The following is a 24024-nucleotide window of genomic DNA, read 5'->3' on the forward strand; positions in this document are numbered from 1 at the left end:
ATAGAGTCTTCATCCCTAGCGCGGCATTGTGTAAGGGTGGGAAGCGGCCCGAACGTCACCTCCGTCAACCACGGAGATGCACGGCGGGCCGCCTAGAGCGCCATCGATCAATCTCGGCCGCGATAGGTGCACCCCGCTGGATCAGAGAGAAGGAGCGGGCAGAGCGTTCCCTCGGCGTCCTCTGCCGCTCGCACGCCGGAGACAGAGGAGAGCGCCGGTGTGTCTCCGTCCTGCCCGCCTCCTGGAGCTGCCGCCATGGCCATGTTGCCCGCGGGCCGGCTCGGTACCGTTATCCGCCTGCTGCTGCGGTATGCAAGAGGCGGGAGGTGGGCTGGGCGGTTCCGAGGGGCCCGAAAGAGGTCGAGGTTAGGCGAGTTCACGTGCCAGACTCCCATCGGAATCCCGCCTCTCCCGCGTGAGGGATGAGGCGCCCACGCGCGCTTTTTCCGCCGTGAAATGTTCAAAGCTGCTTCGGGTGCTTCCCGTTTGGTGGTGCCCGCAACAGCTCTGAAAGGTGGGCCGCCCTCGCTAACCCCAAATCATCGTCGAGGGCGTGAAGCTGGTGGTGGCAAGTTCGCCAAAGGCCGACCTGCTGGTTTTTATGGCTGAGGCGAGACTTAAAACCAGAAACTTCCTGCTTCCTGGCTCCTGCTTTTAGTCAATAGGCAAGGAGTGGGTAGGAGCTTAAAACTGAAGGAAGGGGTTCCCAGTGGTCATCTAGTCCAACCCCCTGCAACACCAAGAGAAGGTCAACCACTGGCCAGTTTCAGCTGGACAACCTAGTGCTATCTCTGCAGGTGTCCCCCTCCCCTTGTTCTCAATATCCAGTTTCCAGTCACAAACAGCAAGTTTGAGAAATAGTCCGTGTAGAACCGGAAGACAGAAGCTGTGAATTGTCTGGACTATTTTTGACAAAAAAATAGTAGATTAGCTGGCTCTTGATTTGTTCAAAGGTAATTTTTATGTTTATAAGTAAGAAGGTACATTTGAGGTTACTTAAGCCCTACTAAGATATGAATATACATTCTTTCTTTTTTGGAGCAGAGGACTTCCTTTTTGAAAATTAGAGTAGACCATGCAAGATTGAAGTCAGTCCACCCTGCACTTCACCTGCTCTGTTGACAACTATCTGCTCTGAGTTATCCCACTGTGGAGCTCACAGTGCGAAAACAAATTTCTCTATACCTCACATTTGAAAACACTTCAAGCTTTTAAAAATGCCTTTTAGTAATATGGTCATCTCCTTAAATTTGTTTTTAAAATTACAGTTTTGTCGCTGCTGAGAGGTGCTGCTTCTCCCTCCCCTTTTCCACAGCACCTACACCAATCCATGTTTATATCACCCTTTCTTCTCACTTGGGTGGCCTTGCTGTTTCTCCTGAAGCACATCTGTTCTCATTCTTTCATTCATTTGCTGCTTGCACAGGTCTTTATGTTGTGAACCATGAAGTGCTGACAAACTCTTTGTTGATTTTTCTACAGGCAGCATCAGCCACGAGCATGTGCTGTTAGGATGCTGAAGACTACCAGCTCACAGCGAAGTGAAGCCTTGGCAACTCCGCCTCTTGATAATGTTCCCAAGGAGTACTCGCCCAAGATTCAGCAGCTAGTTCAAGACATTGCCAGTCTCACCCTACTGGAGATTTCTGACCTCAATGAACTACTGAAGGTGCCAGTGTTTGCATGGGAAGCAGGGTGATTGCTGTACTAGGGAAAGATGGGGCAGCAGACAGCTCATTGTTGGTCATGTATTTCTCTGGGATGGGGTGCTTTGGAATTCCTTCCCCAGTTTTTGTGATGCATACGATATAGAAGAAGGATTAATATTTCTCTAACACTGCTTACTCTGTCTTTTTCTTCAGAAAACCCTCAAGATCCAAGATATGGGACTCATGCCAATGGCTGGGATGATGCCACCAGCACAAGCAGCAGCTCCAGTAAGGGATCAACCTTTTTACTTGTTTATTTGGGCTGAGTAGCAGCTGTAGCTGGGCAAATGTCTGAATGGAAAACTTCAGCAGCCCTACAAATGAGCATTCTGTTGAGAGCGTTGTGTGTGAAGGCACCAAAATATTACATAACAGGCATGTTGATTGCTTGAGGCTGCTGGACTAAGCATGCAGCCAGCCTGTTGTTGCCCTGCATTTAACATTGGCTTTTGAAGCAGAAAGAGAAGCAGTTCTGCTGCAGTGTCATGGAAAAGGTTGTTTCAGTGTTGCTAACTCGTCAGATGACATATTCCTGGATGTTACTGGTGTATAACAAACTCAGCAACTGGAGATGGGAATGCAGGGGTGAGAAAAGTTCTTTGCTAATAGGGGCTTACTTTGTGGTTATGCTTGGTATCGCAGTCATCTTGCCACATTTATTTATTTACATACTCTGTCTTATGAACTCTTAATAAATAAGATGTTCAGAACCAAAATACCATTTACTGTATATAAAAGCCACACAAAGCCGTTAAGCTATCTAAAGAGTAAATAGCACTAACACCAGTGCAGTGGGCCTGCCACTTATGTGAGGTTCAGTTCCAGAGGTCCATGTGTAAAGGCAAAATCATGAGTAGTCTGTCCTTGAAAAAGAGGGTGCCATTGCATCACATATTTTCAGGCCACTGCAACAATTTAAATCTAGCACATGATGTGTTGGGCCTGCAATAACCAAGGATAACCCTGTCATTATTGTGGACATCACAAAGACCTGAGCTGCAGGTGATAGGGAAGCCTGGACATGGATGTTAAAACCCTTTACCTAAGATTGGGCAGGTAGTTGTAATAACTCTTACTGCAGTTGACATCTCAGGGCTGATACTACATCAAGAATCAAGTTGGGAGCTGTTGGATCAAAACAGGTCGGCTTGAATTATGCACTGAGTTCTTAGTTCTATATTCCTGGTCAGTAGCGTTCACACTAGAATTAAATACTCAGTGGTAGATGTTTTGTTGACAGTTGATTTGGCATTAATAACAAATCCCACCGCAGCCAACCAAACAACCAAAGACAGTCAACCACATCCTAGGCCACCCCAGCCTCTCTCACCACCAAGGAAACAACAAGCGAATAGAAAGAGAACCTACCCAAGTGACGCTGAAACAACCCCCCCTCCCCCGCACACACACTATGTCAAAGAACATACACTTTACCATCCCACCCCCTCCCTCTTTTCCATTTGGCCCACCACCTATTTCCCATTGTGGACAATCAGAAGTTTCTGCTCCATATGCTGGGCCTTTAAAGTCAATAACAATTTGCCTGCTATTACTTCCGGTAACTGATTAGATATGCCCATTGGGCCACTTCCAATAATAAAAAGCTGGTGTTCAATTAAGGCAAGGCTTTTGGGCTGACCTACTGTCTCTATTCCTTCATCATTAAAGGAGAACTAGCATAGATGGTGAGATGTTTTAATCTTCTTTCTAGCTTACTGTTGATTTTGATCAACTCTTAAATGTTTTAACTACTTGCTTCTAACTTTTCATTGATGGTTTTCATTTCTTGTAAACCGCATAAAGGTTTTGTTGCAGCCAAGTGGTATATACATTATGGTTAAATAAAAATAAAGATTCAGCAGTGGCGTTGCAACTCAACACAAGAATTTAGGGGAAATAATGAAGGAGTAGCTGATTCAAGTCTTGTTAGGTCTTCCCTCTGTAGCTGGCTAGAACAACTTTGGTACTACCATTGGCTAATGAAGCTTTAGGGATGTGAGGGTCAGGCTTCTGTTGCCAATTGTGAGTGGGTTCTTAACTTTTTTCCTAGGAAGCTGAAGAGGATTTTGTCCCCAAGAAGCCGGAGAAGATAAATTTTACAGTCAAGTTGACTGAATTGAATGCTGCAGATAAGGTGAAACTTATCAAGGAGGTGAAGAATTGTATGCAAGGCATAAACCTTGTCCAGGTAAGCAGATGGTGCTCAAGGCTGATTCAGCAGGTGAATGTGCTAAAGGCTTGAGGGAGGCATGTTTCCTTTTACTTGTGCCATACAGAACTTAATTATCAAGTAGCCCTATCTACTTGGGCTACTTTTGTGCATTTAATAGTGGTGGAAGTACCTCCATGCTCTCTGCCTCTTGTCTGGTATATCCACATGAGGTCCACAGTCAGTACTTAGGGCAAATACACATTTCGCTTGACCTGTACTTTGATTGTATTGTGTACCAATTTATTCCCCTGGGTCTGGGAACTTTTCTTTTTCTGTGGGTAATCAGGGGAAATTAATCAGTACACAATACAGGTTAGGTGAAGAGTGGATGGGCCCTTGGTCATACCACTTGGGGGCAGCAAATTACAAAGAGATGAGCTGCCAAAGGAACGTTCACGTGAGGAAAGTGAGGAGCTAATGCAGTTAGTGGAAGCGAATTTGCATCCTTTGAGACAGTACCAGCTAGTGTGGCAAGGTCCCTTGCGAATCATGATGCTCCAAAGAGGATTCTTCTAAGCATTTGGACTCTGGTCAGAAATGGATTACTGTTTCTTTGCAGGAACTTGGCCAGCTGAAAATTAATACTGCCGCTTCAGCCTAGGAAACGCTTCTGCTTGGCTCATCTTCTAGGCTGCGTGATCTGCCAAGTGGGGAGATAAGGGCGAAGTCACAGAGGGCCCCATACTAGTGGGAGCAGGCAGCAGCTTCTTGGGTTCAGCGTTATCCCTTTCCATGGCTAACTGGAGTGGCTCTCTTATCTCTTGCAGGCGAAAAAGTTGGTAGAGTCTCTTCCTCAAGAGATCAAGGCACACGTCTCTAAAGAGGAAGCAGAGAAAATCAAAGCTGCTCTGGAGGCAGCAGGAGGGACTGTCGTTCTGGAGTAACGGTTGGCATCGGCAGCCAAAGGACTAAAGCAGAGCAGGGGAAAGTCCTGCGCTCTGTCACCCACCTGAAGCTTTTATTTGCCTGCTGACTGGTGGTGGTGGGATGCTGTGCAGTTCCATGAAGCTGTGCCCCGCCTTGTTTTCTCTGCAATGTGGTTGTCCACTGAGATGGCCCAGTGTGGGATGAATGTCTTCGGCACAATGGGGGTCTGTTGTTTGTACCAACACTGCAAGGAACTGAATCTATAAAGAGTATACACGGGGGCAAATGCCTTTAGAACAAGTGTTGTGTGAGCAGACTTTCTTGCATACCAGTGTCCCTCCTCACCTGGAAGGGCTCCCTGGTTTGTGCGTTTTTGCACCAGATCCTGCTAGCTGTTCATCTTAGGGTCTCTTGGTGGTATTCAGGGCCACACTCTTAGCTGCAGTTTCTACCATGACCCACAAGGACAGCCTTCCCAGTTGACTGGGAGGCTGTGGACTCTCCTTCCTTGGAGGTTTTTAAGCAGAGGTTGGATGGCCATCTGTCACGGATGCTTTAGTTGAGATTCCTGCATTGCAGGGGGTTAGGCTAGATGTCCCTCTGAGTCCCTTCAGACTCTTCAGTTCTTTGATACTGTGATGGGAATTGTAGCCCGGGTTGGGGAGAAGCATGTTGACGAAGCATGGTGATGACTAACCACTCAACATAGAAGTGTAGTGGTCCAGGGACCTGCCTTGCATTGCAGGCAGCTTTCCCCATCATGAGCTGTTCCTCCCCATGAAAGAGATTGAATGTGAAAAAGCCTGATCTCTTTTCTCCTCAGGATATTAACTTAAATGACAGGTTTTTCTGCGCCAGGTAATCCTGGGCAGGGACGATGCATTGTGTAGGTCCGCACCATGCATAGATACCCTGAGTAATACTAGTTGCCCTGTTTCTTTCCACCTGTTTTCTGCACCAAGAACCTGAGCTCGTGGGAAAATCTCTCTGGCCATCTTCCAGAACTCCTGGCTGTTCTCTGTTACAAGTGGATCAGTTTTACACTCCTTCCCTCAACCCCATCGGATGTGATTTATAGGCAACTCGGCTTTTCTTACTGCCGTGCCCTCGCTGGCCTGTAGCTTCACCAAATGAAAGTTGGGCAGCTAAATCTATCCAAACAGGAGCTCCTGTTTCAAGGGATGAGGGGAGTCAGTGCTTGGAAGAGACCGTTCTTGGAAGGAGTGGAGCACAAAGGGAAGGGCCTCTGGGACACAGTGAACCTCTTCCAGCCTGTTCCATGTTCTCTTCATAAATGACAGTGTGTTCCTTTTCGCTACACCGTTTTGAAGTGGCCAGAATTGATCTTCGCAGTTGGTTTTAGATAAGACACCCAGTGAAACAAGCTGGGTTATTAGTCCAAAGGCCATATTGTCACACCTTTCACCTTGACTTGTTCCTGAGTTCTATTTGGCAGGTGGGGGGGTATGGAAAGTAATGCCGTATTTGACCACTTTTGCTTTCTTGCCTTCCTCAGCCTCATAAAAGCTAGTTAGTTCCAAGCAGTCTATCCTGGAAGTGGCCAATTGCATAGGCTTTTTGCTAAGAAGCATGGAGTTTGGTTTCTCTTTCTTTCTTGAATGTCTCTTATTAGGCATTTTCCATTAAATCAGTTCACTACAAAATGCCAAATATTCCCAGTGAAGAACTAGTTTAGGCTATTTTTGTCCTATGCATCTCAGCGGTTGTGCACAGAACCTATGCTATGATGTAGCCCTCTGTGGATACAGCCATGCCCTCTTGCAAGAAATTCAACATACTAGGAAGCCCTGATTACAGATCACAATACAGAACATGTTTGTGTTGGTTTCAAGGTGCAGTGGGAGAAGAAAAGTTTATTGCAAGAGGTGAGGGTAAGTGGATGGGGACAGAGAGTGTGGGCAAATAAACATTGCCAGGAAGCTTTCAAGAGGCAGGTCAACAAGCTGTATAGTAGCTCAGGGAAAGTGTAAAGCAATGAGAAAAATTTTGACCCTCATCTCAGGCAAAGCCAGTGTCCACAGGGCTGGAAGAAAAGCGGCAGGATCTGATCCAAAGAGCTCTATAACTGGACCTGTGACTCCTTGTCTCCCAGAGGCCTGGCCCACTGCATGCCTTTTTCCTACTCAACATGAACCCAGAAATCTAGGTCAGGGGTACCCAAAGTTGGACTACAACAACCATCATCCTTGGCCATGAGAGCACTACATTAGCCACTCCTGTTCTAGGTAAAGCCATTGCTCACTGTGCCAGCACAGGATTAGCACATTAACGGGCCTGGATCCCAGCTATCACACTCCTAGCTGAGAAGATGAGAAACCAGCAGACTCTTAGGACAATACAGTGTGGTGCCCTATCAGATCACACGTAATACAAGGGCTAATGGTCTCACTCTGACAACTCTGGGCCCCCACAAAGCCTACAAGTCTGCTTGGTTTCGCTAGACTGTTGTATCTTCAGTCTCTGTCGGTGCAAGGGAAATTAGGAACCATCTTATCGCTGGCCAGAAAGCACGTAGTTCAGGGATAGGAGGAGCATACTGTTTGTGTTTTGATGTGTTAAGAAAGTGAACACTGATAGAGAGCAGACTTCGAGCTAGCGCTGGCGCTGGTACAACAATGCTTTGATAATTCAGGTGTTGGCTCAAGGTAAGTAATATTTTGTCAGAGCAAACTTTGGTGCTAGTTAAGAATTATATGTTATATAAATTATTAATCAATCAACTCCCACCCTTCACCCTAAGGTCCAAATTATAAGGTCATAGAATCATAGAGTTGGAATAGACCACAAGGGCCATCGAGTCCAACCCCCTGCCAAGCAGGAAACACCATCAGAGCGCCCCTGACATATGGTTGTCAAGCCTCTGATTAAAGACCTCCAAAGAAGGAGACTCCACCACACTCCTTGGCAGCGAATTCCACTGTCGAACAGCTCTTACTGTCAGGAAGTTCTTCCTAATGTTTAGGTGGAATCTTCTTTCTTGTAGTTTGGGTCCATTGCTCCGTGTCCGCTTCTCTGGAGCAGCAGAAAACAACCTTTCTCCCTCCTCTATATGACATCCTTTTATATATTTGAACATGGCTATCATATCACCCCTTAACCTCTTCTCCAGGTCTACCATTTCCTGTTTAGGGCAGTGTGACTCACCAAGAATGGCAGTTCAGCCTAACAGTGATCTCTTTGCGATCCTGGAGTTAGAGACAATATGCCAATCTCTAGGATCTTATTGCTTTTTGAGGACCAGTTTTTGCGCACATGCAAGCCACTTGATAGCTTGCAGCCAAGAGTGGGAATAGACATTATGCTTGTGGGCTGAATGATGTTGACCTGTGCCTTCAACAGTTCTTATCTTGTGCCATCATATTACAGTGAATATTTCTGCTCCATATGGTGGTGAGGATACCCAGTGTGATGGTTGCCCTTCACTGTGTATAGAATTTGCCAAGGGGATGCCATCTTCTGTGGCATTCAGCTCCCTGCAATCCTAAACCCACGTACTGGAGTAAACGTCAATAAACACAGTAGGACTTGTATCTGAGTAAATATCCATAGACCTGGTCTATGAATACAAGGACTATCGCCAATGAAAGATGGTGTGATTGAGGCGATATGACACGGCTTTGAGATGCGGGCTTAATATTGTAAACAGGTTTTTCAGATATTGCAAACAGTCACTGTCAACAGTTTTTTCTTAACAAACATTCCCTGGAAAGGGTTAAGTTCTTAAATGAGGGGACAGGAGACATAAGGGCTGGTATTTTGATGCCAGTCATGTCTGTTACAAGGCTGCAGAAATATCCACCTGCGCAAGGAACACACACTTTCACAATAAACATTTCTCTCAGCACTCCGAAAGTCATATGTAGAACAAGAAACTACAATGGCGTTATGTACAATAAGTGTTTGGCTGATGTAACGCAAGAACAAATCCAGGTTTGCCACCAAATATACACTTGACAGGGAGTTGTTGCCAGCTAGTGCACTCTTCTTTTGCAATTGTGTTTGACCTATCTATTTGTTGTTGTTTAGTCATGTCCAACACTTCATGACCCCATGGACCAGAGCACGCCAGGCACTCCAGTCTTCCACTGCCTCCTGCAGTTTGGTCAGACTCATGTGCGTAGCTTCGAGGACACTGTCCAACCATCTCGTCCTCTGTCGTCCCCTTCTCCTTGTGCCCTCCATCTTTCCCAGCATCAGGGTCTTTTCCAGGGAGTCTTCTCTTCTCATGAGGTGGCCAAAGTATTGGAGCCTCAGCTTCACGATCTGTCCTTCCAGTGAGCACTCAGGGCTGATTTCCTTCAGAATGGATCGTTTTGATCTTCTTGCAGTCCATGGGACTCTCAAGAGTCTCATCCAGCACCATAATTCAAAAGCATCAATTCTTCAGCGATCAGCCTTCTTTATGCTTCAGCTCTCACTTCCATACATCACTACTGGGAAAACCATAGCTTTAACTATACCGACCTTTGTCGGCAAGGCGATCTCTGCTTTTAAAGATGCTGTCTAGGTTTATCATTGCTTTTCTCCCAAGAAGCAGGCATCTTTTAATTTTGTGACTGCTGTCACCATCTGCAGTGACCATGGAACCCAAGAAAGTAAAATCTTTCACTGCCTCCATTTCTTCCCCTTCTATTTGCCAGGAGGCGATGGGACCAGTGGTTTTTTTTAATGTTGAGCTTCAGACCATATTTCGCGCTCTCCTCTTTCACCCTCATTAAAAGGTTCTTTAATTCCTCCTCCCTATCTATGTACTGTACCACAAAACCCAAAAAAGGAGTGGGCGGGGGGGAGGCGAGGAACTGTGTGTGAATTTTCAACGAAGGAGTCAGCAGCAGCTTGGCTGCTCGATTTAAACAGAGCCAGGATTTCCTTCCAGATTAGCCATGATCTTGGCGGGCAGCGGAGATCAGCGGCGCCCGACGCTGCAGAATCCGTCGTCGGAAGGTGATTGTCCAGAAGCCGGAATGCGCGGGGGCGGACAAAGACGGGGGCTCCGCCTGAGCGGAGGAAGGCTGCGTACCCTCTCCCGGTTACTCTCCCTCCCCGGTACACCCAGCCGGGCCTCCGCGTTGCTCTTTTAAGGCGTCCCTCCCATGGCGGGCGTTGCCCCTTTAAGGCCTCGTCGGCTCAGTGCAGGGAGCGGCGGCGGTGAGCAGGAGGAGGCGGCGGCCGGGCTTCCCGGGTCCGGGCAGCGGGGAGGTGAGGAGCAGCAGCAGCCGCCACGCAGAGCCGGCGGCGCGATGGTGGAGAAACGCGTGTCCCGCTGGTACTTCGGAGGCCTGGCCTCGTGCGGGGCAGCCTGCTGCACCCACCCGCTAGACCTGCTCAAGGTGCGTCTTGCGTTAGAGGGGGGAGAAACCCGCCAGGAAAGAAGACGGGGCACCCCCTTCCCCGGCGACGGATGGGGGGACCTGACCCCTAAAATCCCTCTCCGGCCCTCTGCCTCCCGTCTTCCCCCTGGGCTCCCCTGCGCTGATCTCTGCTGGCCCCATCCTTGCTATTTGTCTCTCGCCGCCCCCTCCGCTTCAATATTGCCGCGTGTTTCCTTTGCAGCTTGGGAAATCCTTGCGCCGCTTCCTTTCCCCGCTTGGCTGCAGGCAAAGGTGGCTCAACAGCAAAGTGCTCCAAGGAGAGGTTCTTCACCTCTAACCTACCATTTACGTCTAAGGCAGCGCGAGCGACGGCAAGGCGAGGAGACACTTCCTTAGCCCACCCCCACTCAGGGTTGGAGGCTATAGGGGGTTGACAGTGGCGTGGCATTTCCCTTTTCTCCTCTCCCCCCCCCCCCTTACAATGATTTCTATCTGCCATTTTGGCTCCGTTGATAACTAGGAAGTTGGAACTGCCTGGGCACCACCACCACCACCGTGGTGCACAGATGTACCCCGTTTTCCAGGCAAGAGGCATGGCCTGCGGTTGGTATTCCGGCCCTGGCTGGCACCCCTTGGTGTCTCGTTTCCTGGGCACAGCAGACTGGCATCTGCTGCTGCTGTGTGCCCTGTAGTGGCTCCCTCTGGCCAGACGGCGTTGGCTGCCTTCCAGGAAGCAGTGCCCAAGGAGCTAACTGAAGGCAACAGTCTTGAGTCTGTTCAGATTGATTGATTGATTGATTGATTGACTGATTGATTAAATTTATATTCAGCTGAAGATCACAGGGCAAGTTCGAAACATAAAAATACAAAAAACGAGAACAGACTCCCCCCCCTCATTTCCAGTTAATTCTATGTGAGGTAAATGACCCCTGGACAGTTAACTCCATTATGTGTAGTATAGTTTGACCAGCTAGCATTCTCCACTACAAATTAGAGAGCACAGATTAAGGCATAATTATCATCACAGTAGTTGGGGCCCTGCTCTGTTAAATATTACTGTACTTGTAAAACAGGTATAGCCTGTCTAGTTTCTAGCTTGCACTATGTGTCAAGCGATACAGAATTTGCGCAGCATTTTCTTGGTTTGAGAGACTGAGGCCTAATTGTGTTGGTTTGGAAGTGAGGACTTCCAAGATAACAGCTTGAATTCAGGGGCAGTATCTCCTGGTATGAATGGAGGCCTGCAAAAAACAAAGAGGCCCCATTCAGCCACGATTCTGCACTTCTGGCATTGTGCAGACCCCTCACAAGTGGCCAGATACCATAGTTTCTGCCTTGAAAGGCAAGCACACAGAGGGAAAGTGGCATGTCCAAGGTCAGTGGGGCCATTAAAAGTTTTTCTTAATGATCTCTGGCATGCAGCCCTGATCAGCAGATGCAGTGTTTTCCCGTACTCTGTTGAATGGGTACAGATAAATTATTTTCTTTTGCCTTGTAATCTTTATTGCTGTTATTTCTCAGATACATTAGTCGTCATAGTGGGCGTTGTAAAGTTTTTTTGTTTTCTGTTTTAAAAACAGAATCCAAGGTTCCTCAAATGTACGCGAAACACATTTGTCCTTGACATGGGGCAAGCCAATCAGAAAGGAAGGAAGAGGGAGGCCAAAACATGGGGAAGAATTCAAATGTCGCACTAAAACAAACATTCTGGCAAGGCAAGCATTTCTGTTTGCTCAAGGGAACAGTCCTCCCTTTCCTCCCCCATGTGCTGTTCTAAGGATTCTCCTGATTCCCCCCTCCAAGCCAGTTTGGGGAACGTGGGGTGAGGAGAGGGGAGAAAGCCCCATTGCACTAGTAGCAGTCCTTGTGTGGGCTTTTTCGAGCTGTGCCAGTTAGTCACATCTGTCCTATAATCCAGGAAGAGACCAGTGTCAACAGGCCTCTCCTGGCTGCTCTCTAGATCTCCACACAGAAGCCTGCTTGGGATTTTAATGATAACTTTTCTAAGCCCTTTTATTACTCAACTGCCCTGCCTTTATTTTGTGTGTACCTAGACAAGAGATCTGCCAACTGCCTTTCTCTGTCTAGGGCCTATTTCTCAGGGGTAATCTGTCAGTGGCCACAACATTGGTGATAAGTGAGACTACATCCTGTTTCCACCTTCCTTTCTGCCTGGCCCGGCCCCTGCCCCTTTCCCCATCTCTTTGTCACCTGCATGAACTTAGGCCAAAAGATGCATGCAGTCCTAGGGGCATAGGGTTGCCCACTCCAGCAAAAGTGGTCTCTGAGGTGTTACTCATCATGGCACCAAGGTGTCCCCAGCTTTGGTCCTTGCTCTTCAAAGTCAAATGTCAAAGGCTGCATACACAACATACATCTGAAACACACACACACCTTAGAGACTCCTGGGAACCCTAGTTTACTCCCTCACAGACCTACAGTTCTCAGCACCCTTATCAAACTGCAATTCTCAGGATTCTGTGGGGGTGGGAATGTATGGTGTAAACATGGCCCAAGTCTGCCCACAGGCTGCTTTAGAGCTGACAGGGGATGGACTGGTCAAACTCAATAAACTTGAAAGATAGCTTTTTTAGGAGGGGAGCTTGTGGGGCTATGAAGTTTTTCTGCCCAGCCACTGACAAGTTACCAGGCAAGGCCTGTTCTGAGATTCTCACCCACTCCCCCCCCGCCTCTCCCTGAGCATTCTGCATACTTAGCCCTGGTCCCTAATGGGGTGGGAACATTCTTTTCCCTTGTTATGGTCTGGCAGGGGCACACTAATGCCAGCATGAAGCTGCTAACCCTGGAGATCCCTGCAGATTTGAGCCTCCATCCTTTGCTTTCCCTGTGTCACTGCTGGGCCTGCCAGCTGCTTGATGAGCACATTCCAGCTTCATCCTTCACAATGGGATCTTTGAGCTGCCACTGGCTGCCTGGGAACACTGCCCATCTGAGCTGCTGTCCTCCGCTTCACTGCCCTCTCCTGGCTACTGGTGCTTCTGCAGCCTCAGCTGATGTGTGTTTCCACCGGGGGCTGCTTCAGTCCACTGGCTTCTTAAAAGGGTGGGTCTTACCAAAGGTAGCGAAGCGGTGGGTCTTCCAGATGTTGTTGAACTCCAGCCCCTGCTCCTAGAAGGCTCTTGGATTTATTGATTGATTGATTGCTTTTATTTATTTAAATTAAACTTTATTTAAATTTATATATTTATATAAAATATATTTTATTTTATTTATTGCTTTTCTCCCAAAAACTCAAGTACATGGCTTCCCTGCTCATTTAATCCCCAGAACAACCCTATGAAGTAGTGCCTGGCTCTGCGGCCAAGTGAGGATTTGAACCCTGGTCTCCCAGCTGCTAATCCGACACGCTAACCAATATAGAATCACTGTAGAGTTGGAAGGGACCACCAGAGTCACTTCGTCCAATCCCTTGCAATGCAGGGATATTTCGCCCAATGTGGAGCTAGAACCCACAACCCGGAGATTTAAGAGTCTCATGCTCTACCAACTGAGCTATCCCCAGCTGCCTATAAAACATTGGTACATTTGCATTCAAGAACCTCTGGTCAGATGATTGCTTGGACTCCTTGCTCCTTACAGTAATATCATGCAAGATGGGAGAAGGCCAGTGTTGAGAAGTGCAAGTGTTTTGTACTATTTCATTTCTGGGTCCAATTCAGAACTTGTGTAGGCTACATTCTCTTGTTGCTTGAATTGACCTCTCCCCTTCTTCAGGATAAGGGCTGGTTGGCCAATGGCCCTGCCAAAGTTTTTTTGTTTTTTTTTATCAACGTGGCAGCCTTTCACCTAAATTCTCTCCAAGTTGGCTGTACAGTACTATAAACACGAGCTGCTCCACTGCAAGGTCAGGGTGCTTGCAGGTGGGATAGTAATCTGGGAAACCAATGTTGACCTGCATTTCTAAACTACAGAAGCAGATGGGTCAGCATTCGTCTGTGGATGCAGGCACCAGACAGTTCAGGGGAGCCCCTTGCCATGGCTGGAACAAGTGCCTGGCAGCTGTGATTGCAAAAACATCCAAAATTAATAGCACCCATTAGGTTATGGGGTGAAGAATGCAGGAATCTTCTTACAGCTCACCGGGGGGGGGGGGAATATCTGGGAGGAATTAGGGGAGATAGCTGGGAGGTAAGGCTTGTATTTCTGGAAGGAGTAGGTTTTGTTGGACAAGCCACATGTCCCGATGGAGGGGAAAGGGTTTTGTAAAAGCAAGGAAACCAGAAGTTAGGAATCCTTTTCCACATTTTATGGGGGAGAGTGGAGCAGGATAGCAAAATATAAATTCTTATGCAAAGGGATTGTCTCTAGGGGGGAAAAATCAGTCATAGCTTTAAAAATAGAAAGAATCTCTCCTTAATCTCTGGTAGGCAGTATTCTTGGAGTAAAAGATTCAAAGTGGATGTTTACAATGAATTCCTGAGATCTTGTTGACGTGGAGTTGCAGTTTCATTTGTTGGCTCTATCAGAGGTGCATGGGCCGTGGCTGCTTAATCTTTTCCTTGCCCTGGCCCCCCTGGAATATCCCTTGGAGAACGAAGAGCCTGGCAAATCCAGCCTGACCTGTTTGCTACCTGCTTTTCTTGCCTCTAGGTCCACCTGCAAACCCAGCAGGAAGTGAAGATGCGCATGATGGGCATGGCCTTGCGTGTGATTCGCAACGATGGCTTTCTGGCCCTCTACAGTGGGCTTAGTGCCTCCCTCTGCCGGCAGGTGAGTTGTTGGGCCGCTGCAGCAATTGCTTTACCCCGGTCTGTTCAGTCCTGCTCCTTTTGTCTGGCTCCCCATGCCAGCCTTTTGGTTCCGTCACGCTACCCGTGAGAGTTCTGCAGCTTCTTCCAGCACCCTTCAAAGCGTATTCCACAGATTTAACACTGAGACTGTGTTTGGCTTCACGGACAGAGCTTTGTAAATTAGGTCGACTTGCAGTCTCTGAAACTGAGAGGCCATTTGTTAACGGCAAAAATCCCGCAGAATATTGTCAATAGAATATAAGGATCCAATAGCCTCTGCCATCTGAGACTGTCAAGCAGGTTTTTAGACTAGGAATTTCTGAAAAGAGGCACGTGCTTCTAAGCTATGTCCTCCCCAAGACTTTGATGAGTCAGGCATCTTGTGCAGATGAGGAGAAGCTGAGAGAAGCGACAGCTTCTTGAGTTGTATCCTTCTTCCCTATTAATATCTTGTTTATTTAGCAGTGCACTGACCGTCACAATGGCTCCCTCCACTCCTGGCACACTGGCACACGACTCTGCAAGGGAATTCTCAATCCTTGCAAACGGCTCTGTAATAAGGTTACATTGATTTCTGCAGTCACCATAAGCTCTGCTTGAATATCATTCTGGTTGCAGAATCTATGATTCCTGAATAGTTGGGTGTTAGGGTTGGCCTCTGCTACGGCAAGCAGGGTTTGGGGAAGAAGAGAGCTTCATTTGGGGTCGCACCTCTTGCATATATACCAGGTGGTGCCTGTTGATTGGCGAAAAGGACACTGCTGCCATGGCTCTTAAGAGCACAAGCTCCATAATGAAAAGGCTGTGGTCGTGCCAGCGCAGGGGCTGTGCCGTTGCCAAGCTGGTGCCGTGGCTGACGGTGATTCTGATGAGCGCTTGCCCTGTGCTGGGCAGGACCAGGGCCTGAGAGCTGCTGCCAACCTGCTCTGACTCTTTCTGCTTCTCCAGATGACGTACTCCCTCACCCGCTTTGCCATCTATGAGACTGTGCGGGACCACTTGAGCCAGGGTGCCCCGGGGCCAATGCCCTTCTACCAGAAGGTGCTGCTAGGTGCAGTAGGAGGTGAGCTGGGGCTTGGCAAGCGCAGGATGATGGGCCACGCCAGGGCAGGCTGCACAGTCCCCTTTCACCTGCTGTTCTCTGGTTGCAGGTTTCACCGGTGGGTTCGTGGGGACCCCAGCGGACATGGTGAATGTCAGGTCAGTGGTCTCCTTCCCCTTTCCCTATGGCGGTGCTTCAACCTTGCCCAGTTCAGCTCCCCGTGACCTGTTCACTTGACTCTTTACACCCCTACTGAATTCGGGGCTGGATAAGCCCACACAAGGACTTTCGCCAGTTCAGTGGTGTTTTCCCTCTTCGTGCCCCCTTAAATTGGCTCGGGTGGGCAGGGGGGTTTGGAGAGTCCCTGCAGCAGCATGCGGGGGGAGGAGAGGGCTGATCATTTCACCATCAGAAATGCTTCTGCTGACAGAGAAATCTGCTTAGTGCTAGCTGGATAGCTCAGTGGGTTAGAGCATGGTGCTGAAAATGCCAAGGCTGCAGGTTTGATCCCAGCTGCATATTCCTGTATTGCAGGGGGCTGCATTAGATTATCCATGGGGTTCCTTCCAACTAGATTATGATGATGATATACTATTTATACCCCTCCCATCTGGCTGGGTTCACCAAGCAACTCTGGGTGGCTCCCAACAGAATATTAAAAACACCAAACATTTAAAACTTCCCTTCAGGTGTCTTCTAAAAGTCAGATAGTTGGTTATTTCCTTGACATCTGATGGGAGGGCATTCCACAGGGCGGGTGCCACTACCGAGAAGGCCCTCTGCCTGGTTCCCTGTTAACCTCACTTCTCGCAGGGAGGGAACCGCCAAAAGGCCCTCGGCGCTGGATCTCAGTGTCTGGGCTGAACGATGGGGTGGAGATGCTCCTTCAGGTATATGATCACAAAATTCTGAACAGCTACACAGAATTTAGCCCATTGTCTCTGTGGTTCGCCTTGCTCTGGGGCAAACTCAGCATCCTATGGTGGCGGGGGTGGGTAGGTGTGATTTGGGAAAGGCTTTTGTCTCCCTGCCCTCATGAAAGTGCCCTTAACGCTGTGGTGCTTTTCCCTCCACAGGATGCAGAATGACATGAAGCAGCCGGTGCATCTGCGGCGCAAGTGAGTGTCCAGATTGCAGAGGGGGGTTGTACAGGAGATGCACAAGTGCGGGAGAGGCAAATAATAGCATAAAGGAGGCAGACCCTGTGAAAGCCTTTATCCCTCCGAAAAGGGTTGTATTGAAGCTGCATGGCCACAGAGGGGCAGCATGAATCCTCAAATTCCAATTGTTTGAAGCTCAAAGACACCTTTCTGAATCAGGACAGCACCCCCTGGCGACCAAACCCAGGGTTCTATAAGTCCCTACTAGATCTGGAAGAGTCTACAGTTGCAGCCTTCTGTCTGGTGTGGCCAGCAGAAGTAGCAGCTGCAGCAAGATGGGTTTAGGTGTCTAATATGGTCTCTCTTTGCTTTCTAGCTACTCACATGCTCTGGATGGGTTGTATCGGGTGCTTCGTGAAGGTAAGGATTTGGTCAGTGTGGCTAGTTTGAGCTTCTGAGAGGCCACAGGGAGCTCACCCTGAATGAAAGAAATTGGCCATGGCGAGAATCTGCTGCAGCCTCTGCCCCCTTTTCTATACGGAAGTGGGAGCTGTTAGGTTACAGGCCAGTCCCGGTGCCAGGAAGCTGGCAAAACCAGTGCCAGGAGAAGGGGCAACACCATCCAAGGCAAACTACCTGGAAGTAAAGCCGGTGGCAGGATGAGAGCCTGCGAAAGTTGCAGGTACAGCCTTTGTTTAGTGGCTCTTTGGGATCAGTGATGGGAGCCACTTGCAAGCTCCTCTTGAGTCTGGCAGCCGCTGAACATTTGGAAGGGAGAGGGGTGAGTAAGCTGATGGGAAGTGCAGGGGAATATGGTGACCTGGAGTTCACACGGGTAGAATTCAGAGTTGACCACATACTTGGCTTCTAGAGCGTCACAGAGAACAAGCATATGGGGCCCAGGGAAAAGGGAGAGAGGAGACTAAAAGGGTTGTCCCTTCGTGTGTGTTAGAGGGGGGCAATGGGGGGAGAGGGAGATTGGCAAGTGGAGAAAATAAGACCCACCCCTCCTGCCTTTAAAGTCCAGTGGAAGGATGAGGAATGGTAGCTTCCTGCTCCATGTTGCTCTGGAAATTGAGGAGAAAAGGCAAGGAGCAGAGTCTGCAAGTCATGCAGCCTTCACTGGTTCAGATCCACTGTGGCTTGCCCCCAGGCAAGTGCTCATAGATTGGCAGCTGGACTGGGTTTCAAAAAGTGAAACTGTGCAAGAGCAGAGAGACCCAGTCTGAGTGACTGCCCCTGTCCTCTGTCCCTGATTAGTTTCAGCAGTGTTCTCTCTTCCACAGGCATCTAATAGGAGATCTTATCTTCTTTGATGCTTTGATTTCTAACCACAGATTTATATTTTAATCTTCCAACCACAGATATTTTATTGTGATGGGGCATCAGTATCTCTGCCCTATCAGGGCTTCTGATCGTCTGGCTTTGGTTAATGAGGAGTTATTTCATAACCTTTTAAAACCAGCCTGTGCTAGAATACAGTGAAGTCTTTTATGGATTGGCTCTGCTTTCTAAGCACCTAGTAGATTATAACCTCATTCCTGTATCTTTGGGAGCAATAGAGAATATCCATTCCTGTGCAGTGTCTTAGGGGCTGGGAGGCTGTGGTTTCTGAAGAGTTGACGAGCAGAAAAGCACTGCTGTTTGTAGACTGTGCAACCTGGTGAGCTCTACCCTGTATACCCCATGCTTTGAATCCCTTTTGTCTTTGCAGAGGGTGTGAAGAAATTGTTCTCGGGAGCTTCAATGGCAGCAAGTCGAGGGGCCCTGGTTACCGTTGGACAGGTAGTGATACAAAAAAGAGCCATAGTTGTTGGTGGATGTGCACCTAAATCCAGCCTACATGTGTGCATATTCAGCTAGGCATATACCCACCACAATGCACACCAAGGCCATATCTATATGCTCACCTTTCACCCCAGGCATGAAATCGATTGACATGTTCTCTAGCCACCTGGGGAGGGAAAACAGGATTTTGTAGAAATCCTGTCCTGTTACAGTCAGATGTAATGGAAGAGGCACCCACTCTGCATGCAGGGCAAGATTTCTAGTCCATGCATGACTTCCCCACAAGAGCCAGTCTTCCCATAGGGAGGCTATAGGCAGCTGCATTCAGACAGCAGGATGCAGAAGGCAGCATGTATTTGCAAAACCTGCAGACAGCACTAATAGCTTTTGACTCAAAATGTTAAAATGTTTGAAGGCTTCTCTTAGTCTCTGGGCCCAAGGTTAACAGGCTAGTTTGTAGGTTCCTTTGTACTGTCTCTCCTGTCTCTGGGGCTGCAAGGGGGTGGGGGGGTGAGAGGAGAGGTCAGGCTCTGTGGCAATTGTTTTCTCAAGGTGGGAGATTTGTGCAAAAGGGTGTAAAAGCACAAGTGACCCGGTGTAGGCTGGAGAATGAGATCCTCTATTTCCCAGTCCACCTGTGTCCTCAGCATATTGGCTTAGGGCTTTTAAAGATGAGTTATGCCAGGGGTGGGGAACCTGCAGGCCTCCAGATGCTATTGGACTCTCATCACCTCCAGCCAGCAAAGATAGTAATAAGGGATGGTAGTCTAGAGAGCCCCAAGTTCCCCCGGATTAGGCCTACAACTCCCTGGCAGTACTGATAGGACAGGAGATTTGTCCGAGAGGACTGAGGATTAGTCACACTTTTGCCACTTGTCCTCCTGATACACTGCAGGGGCTGGTGTCACTGTCTTGCCTGAGCCCTTGTGGTTCAACAGAGAATGGACACTCCATTTCAGGGTCAGTCTGCTTGCTTGCTCATGAGTGCTGGGAGATTTGGGGCCAGTCTCACAACTTTCTGCTTCTCTGCAGCTCTCCTGCTACGACCAGGCTAAGCAGTTGGTTCTTGGGACCGGTTTCCTCTCTGACAATATTCTCACCCATTTCTTGGCCAGCTTTATTGCTGTAAGTGGATATCTGGGTGTGGGTGCAAAGCCAAGGATTTTAATTTATTTGGTGTGTATTCATTGGGGTTAGAGCTGTGATGCTTGTTCCACCTTCTTGAAAGATGGAGGTCCAAAGTCGAAGTCCATGGAGCTACCAAGAATGGATTGTTATGCAGGTCCTAGTCCTTCCCTGCAAAGACAGCATTTCAAACCCAGGAAGCTCATCATTTAAAGTTGGATTGTCTGGCAATTGAGCCATAAGAGTTATCTCATAGCTGGGCAGTAAACCAGACCTGCACAAGTGGTGACACTCCAAGATAAACACAATGTTTGGCCTGCCTGAGATTGTAAAAATATGGGGGAGTGTGGTGGGTGGTGGTGGTGAAGTATCTACCATACTTGACTGGGGCTTGTTTTGGGCTTGGTGGGGAGCATACACTGTTTAAGCCTGTACTAGGCTCATGACTCCTTTGTAGCTCCTTTGTAAAGCTATTACATTACTGAGCATCTGCTTGGACCCAGTAGTTAGTCTACTGGGTCCTGTTTGGAATTAATAAGACCATCAGCCTCTGGATTGAGGACTAATGGAGAGGGCAAGGTTTGACAAAGGGGAGAAGGTAAAAAGGAAGGTAGGGCTAATAGCAGGCACTGCAGTGTAGATGAGGCTGTTGTGATTCTGAAACGGTTTTGCCCAAGAAGTTGGTTTTATAGAAGGCTTTGAAAGGTTGGTGAGAAAGAGAATTAGCTGGATAGAGGGATGGGGTTCTTTCAGGTGTGGGGCACTATGAAGGAGGCGCTTCAGGGAACTATATATTCCAGTGCAGATCATGCAAGATGATTTTGTGGCCTCTTCCCCTTTATTCTGCTCCATGGCTTAAAAACACAGCACGCGCCACACACTAATTTAAGGTAACTGTTTGGTAAACCAGTGGTCTGCAAGTAGAGAGAAATGTATTGCTACTCCCCTGCTTCATCACTGGATTTCTACTTTTAACACAGCGGTGGGGTGAGATATCGCCCCTTCCTCCAGCTACCACTGAGCAGTGTGCCAACTGATAACTAGCTTATCATGTGGGCATGCTTCTGGTGACATTCACGCCGTGCCCTGTAACCCAGGATTTCAAAAAGGCTCTGCTGCCATCACACACACCCTCCCTTTTCATTGCAGGGAGGATGTGCCACATTCCTGTGTCAGCCCTTGGATGTGCTGAAGACACGCCTTATGAACTCCCAGGGGGAGTATCGGGTGAGTGATCTGATCCCTGTCAATGGCTGTCCCGATTTCCAGGCTCTTGATTCATTGGTTGCTTGAACTAAGCATCATCCTATAGATACCACTGGCCTTCTGGCCAGCTTTCTGTTTTTTCTTTTGCTGCTGCTTGATGCCATGCCCCTGAGCATCATTCTGGCTGCTGCAGCTCTTCATCACTTGTGACTGGCAGAGATTGAGCCTTGTAAGGAGAGGAATGGGATCTGTACAGGGGGCTGCCTGGGCATGGGCTGACTTCTTTCTCATTCTCTCTCAGGGTGTCGTGCACTGTGCAATGGAGACAGCCAAGCTCGGGCCACTGGCATTTTATAAGGTAATGCAGATGCAGCAGAAGCGTCGATGGGTGATTGCACCAAGTAGACCAGGCACGCAATGCAGACAGCACAACTCCTAGCCCTTCCTAGTCCTGCATTCCTGCCCTTTTGGTCCCTAGCCACTGTGCTTCTCCAGTTTGCCTCCCTATTCCCAAGATGGCTCCACTGCCTCCATTGCATCCCTTCCCCTGCCCAAGTGCTGCAGCTGCATGCCAGACTACCTGGCCTTTAGGTGATGCCAGGTGAGTGAAAAAGCCTCATGTGTCTCCAGATACTGGAGTAGACGCATGGGATCAAAATCTGGGCTTCTCTCCACTGGGACCCTTTGCCAACTGCCTCTTTTTCAAGCCCCACCTTCCCTCCTTGGTGGCAGCTTGTGGCCACGATTCCAGGATTGACAGAAGCTGACCATAACCAATTTCCTCTTCTAGGGCCTTGTTCCTGCTGGCGTCCGCTTGGTCCCTCATACGGTGCTCACCTTTGTTTTCCTGGAGCAGCTGCGCAAAAACTTTGGGATCAAAGTGTTGGCCTGAGGGAGAAGAGGGCCTGCCTTAGTCAGAGGCATAAACCTGGGGGCGGGGAGGGCTTGGACACTACGACCCCCACAGTGCCCGGGTATCACACACTATTCCTTTGCCAAGGTGAGGCATTCTTAACAGTGCCCTTTTTAGCACTGCGGCACCAGCTGAACTCTCGCTGAATGCCCCCTTTCAGTGCCTGACAGTCTCTCACAGCTGCTAGCCAGCCCTTTGGCTATGCTTGGTGCCTGATGGTATGACAGACAGCCAATCAGAACTCTCTCCTTTAGTGCCCAGTAGCAGTGAGCAGCCAACCTTTCCCCACAATGCCTTTCTCCTATGCCCAGCAGTTCACTGGAGCCTCCATTCCTTGCCGTTAGCAGCAGCACCACAATACTGTCTGCCGTGCAGTAGTAACCCTGCTGACCCCACAGCATCTCCTCTTAACGCCCAACAGCCCCACGAATGCCCTTGTCTTGCCCATCGACATTGCAACATTTGCTACCACTCGCTACGGGAGCCCTGCAAGACTGAAGTTGCTCCTGCGCTGTGCCATGGGCAGTAACTTGCCTCTTCTGCAATACCACCATCTTTCTCTGTCCTCTCAGTCTCCTTCGTTGTTTCTTTGGGGGGGGGGGGAGTCGGGTGCCACGGCCTCCCATCTCCCAGCCACCTTGCCACGCTGAGCACTGCTTTCTCCCCTGCTCTTCTGGAGCAGACGTGCATCTCCATGTGGGGAGGTAGAAACTTAATAATAATAAGGTTCTCTGTCCATTTTTAAATGTTTACGAGTGAACTGGAGAGGGGTTCTATTAGTTAATGGTGGGGCTGTCGATAGCAATACACCCGGTGGGCACCTTTTCCTTCTTACCCTTCAGCGTCCCAGATTTTTAAATGTTTCTATGAACACAAGGTTTCCCTCACTGCGTCCGGCCTCCTCCCTTTTTCCTACCTCAGTCTCCTCTTAACCCTCAGGTCTACTGTGTGAGGCAGGGATGGCCCCTTGTATTTAACTGTGACTGGTAGTAGTGGTAGCATAGGGCAAGCAACACTGCAGTCTATGGCCGGCCTAGCAAGCCTTGCCTCCTTCATTTTGCTTCTCGCTTTAACCTTGTTCAGCCAAAGCCTCCTGAAACCAAAGGGCCTCCTGGGGGAGGGGCACTAATGAGAGCAGAGAATAGGTTTCTAGAGGTATTCCTCTAACTAGCAGGAGCCAAGTTAGCTCAGCCTGGGGGAGAGAACGTTTGAATCCCTTGTGACACCTCCTTCGCTTCTCATGTACCCCAAGTGAGCAGGCCTCTTGGCATATGAGGGTGGAAGGGTGGTGGGGCTGTCGTTAAGTCGGCAAGACCTTCACTGAGGATCTGGGGCGGGGAGAACATGGTCCGTATTTTGACCCATGGCATGGGCTAAGGTTGCAGGGCAGGGGGAGGCCCTCTGTTTACTAGGTTTACTCTAGAGTAGGTGCCACAGACAGACATTGCGTGCCTCTTAAGCTGCCAAACTTTCCCTACTCCCTGCCCGATTTATCCTCTGGCATGGCAGTTCCTCTGAGCCTCTTGGCAGCTTTGGAGGGAGTCTAGACGGCTGTGAAATCTTTCCACGTTGCCTTCCTTTTTCTGTGATGTTGTCAAGGCCCCGTTCTGTAGCACTGATTTTTTTTTTTAATGCCTCTGGATCCGGCCCACGCCTAATGAAGTGATTGTTGTATCGGCCATTTGTCCCTTGTTTCTGCTGGCCTTTGTTTTGCCAGCATGTGGTGCCCCCCTCAGTGGTCATTGCCCCCCCCCGGGTGTGAAGCGTCATTCCAGAGGGTAATGACTCTGCGGGGTCGAAGAGCCAGAGCAACTAAATCAGCACTTTTGTAATCATGACAATAAAGTAATTGTGAAAAGCAGGTGTTGCTCGTTCCTGAAGCGCCAGTCCCTTTCAACGTGTGTCATATGACTTCGGATGTACATCCTCCAAGTTCGCTCTGTTGGGAAAATGAGAAGGCTAAACGGTTTTATACAGT

The 24024-nt window shown here is 48.9% G+C and overlaps 2 protein-coding genes across 2 annotated transcripts; both read left to right on the forward strand.

The window, feature by feature from the left end:
• Window positions 1-150: 150 nt before the first annotated feature.
• MRPL12 (mitochondrial ribosomal protein L12) lies at window positions 151-5088 on the forward strand. The gene is made up of 5 exons (XM_082213360.1): window positions 151-308; window positions 1483-1669; window positions 1863-1937; window positions 3760-3897; window positions 4689-5088. The coding sequence occupies exons 1-5, from the start codon at window positions 256-258 to the stop codon at window positions 4803-4805; spliced, it is 570 nt and encodes a 189-aa protein (XP_082069486.1). The 5' UTR covers window positions 151-255; the 3' UTR covers window positions 4806-5088.
• Window positions 5089-9634: 4546 nt separating this feature from the next.
• Window positions 9635-23904, forward strand: SLC25A10 (solute carrier family 25 member 10). Its single transcript, XM_082213423.1, has 11 exons — window positions 9635-10139; window positions 14733-14852; window positions 15821-15935; window positions 16024-16072; window positions 16991-17032; window positions 17391-17434; window positions 18729-18799; window positions 19835-19927; window positions 21077-21154; window positions 21435-21491; window positions 21924-23904. Exons 1-11 carry the CDS (start codon window positions 9903-9905, stop codon window positions 22023-22025), a joined length of 1008 nt encoding a protein of 335 aa, XP_082069549.1. The 5' UTR covers window positions 9635-9902; the 3' UTR covers window positions 22026-23904.
• Window positions 23905-24024: the final 120 nt, after the last annotated feature.

The sequence above is a fragment of the Podarcis vaucheri genome (genome assembly GCF_965113315.1).
Source record: "Podarcis vaucheri genome assembly, chromosome: 2".
NCBI classification, from domain to species: Eukaryota; Metazoa; Chordata; class Lepidosauria; order Squamata; family Lacertidae; genus Podarcis; species Podarcis vaucheri.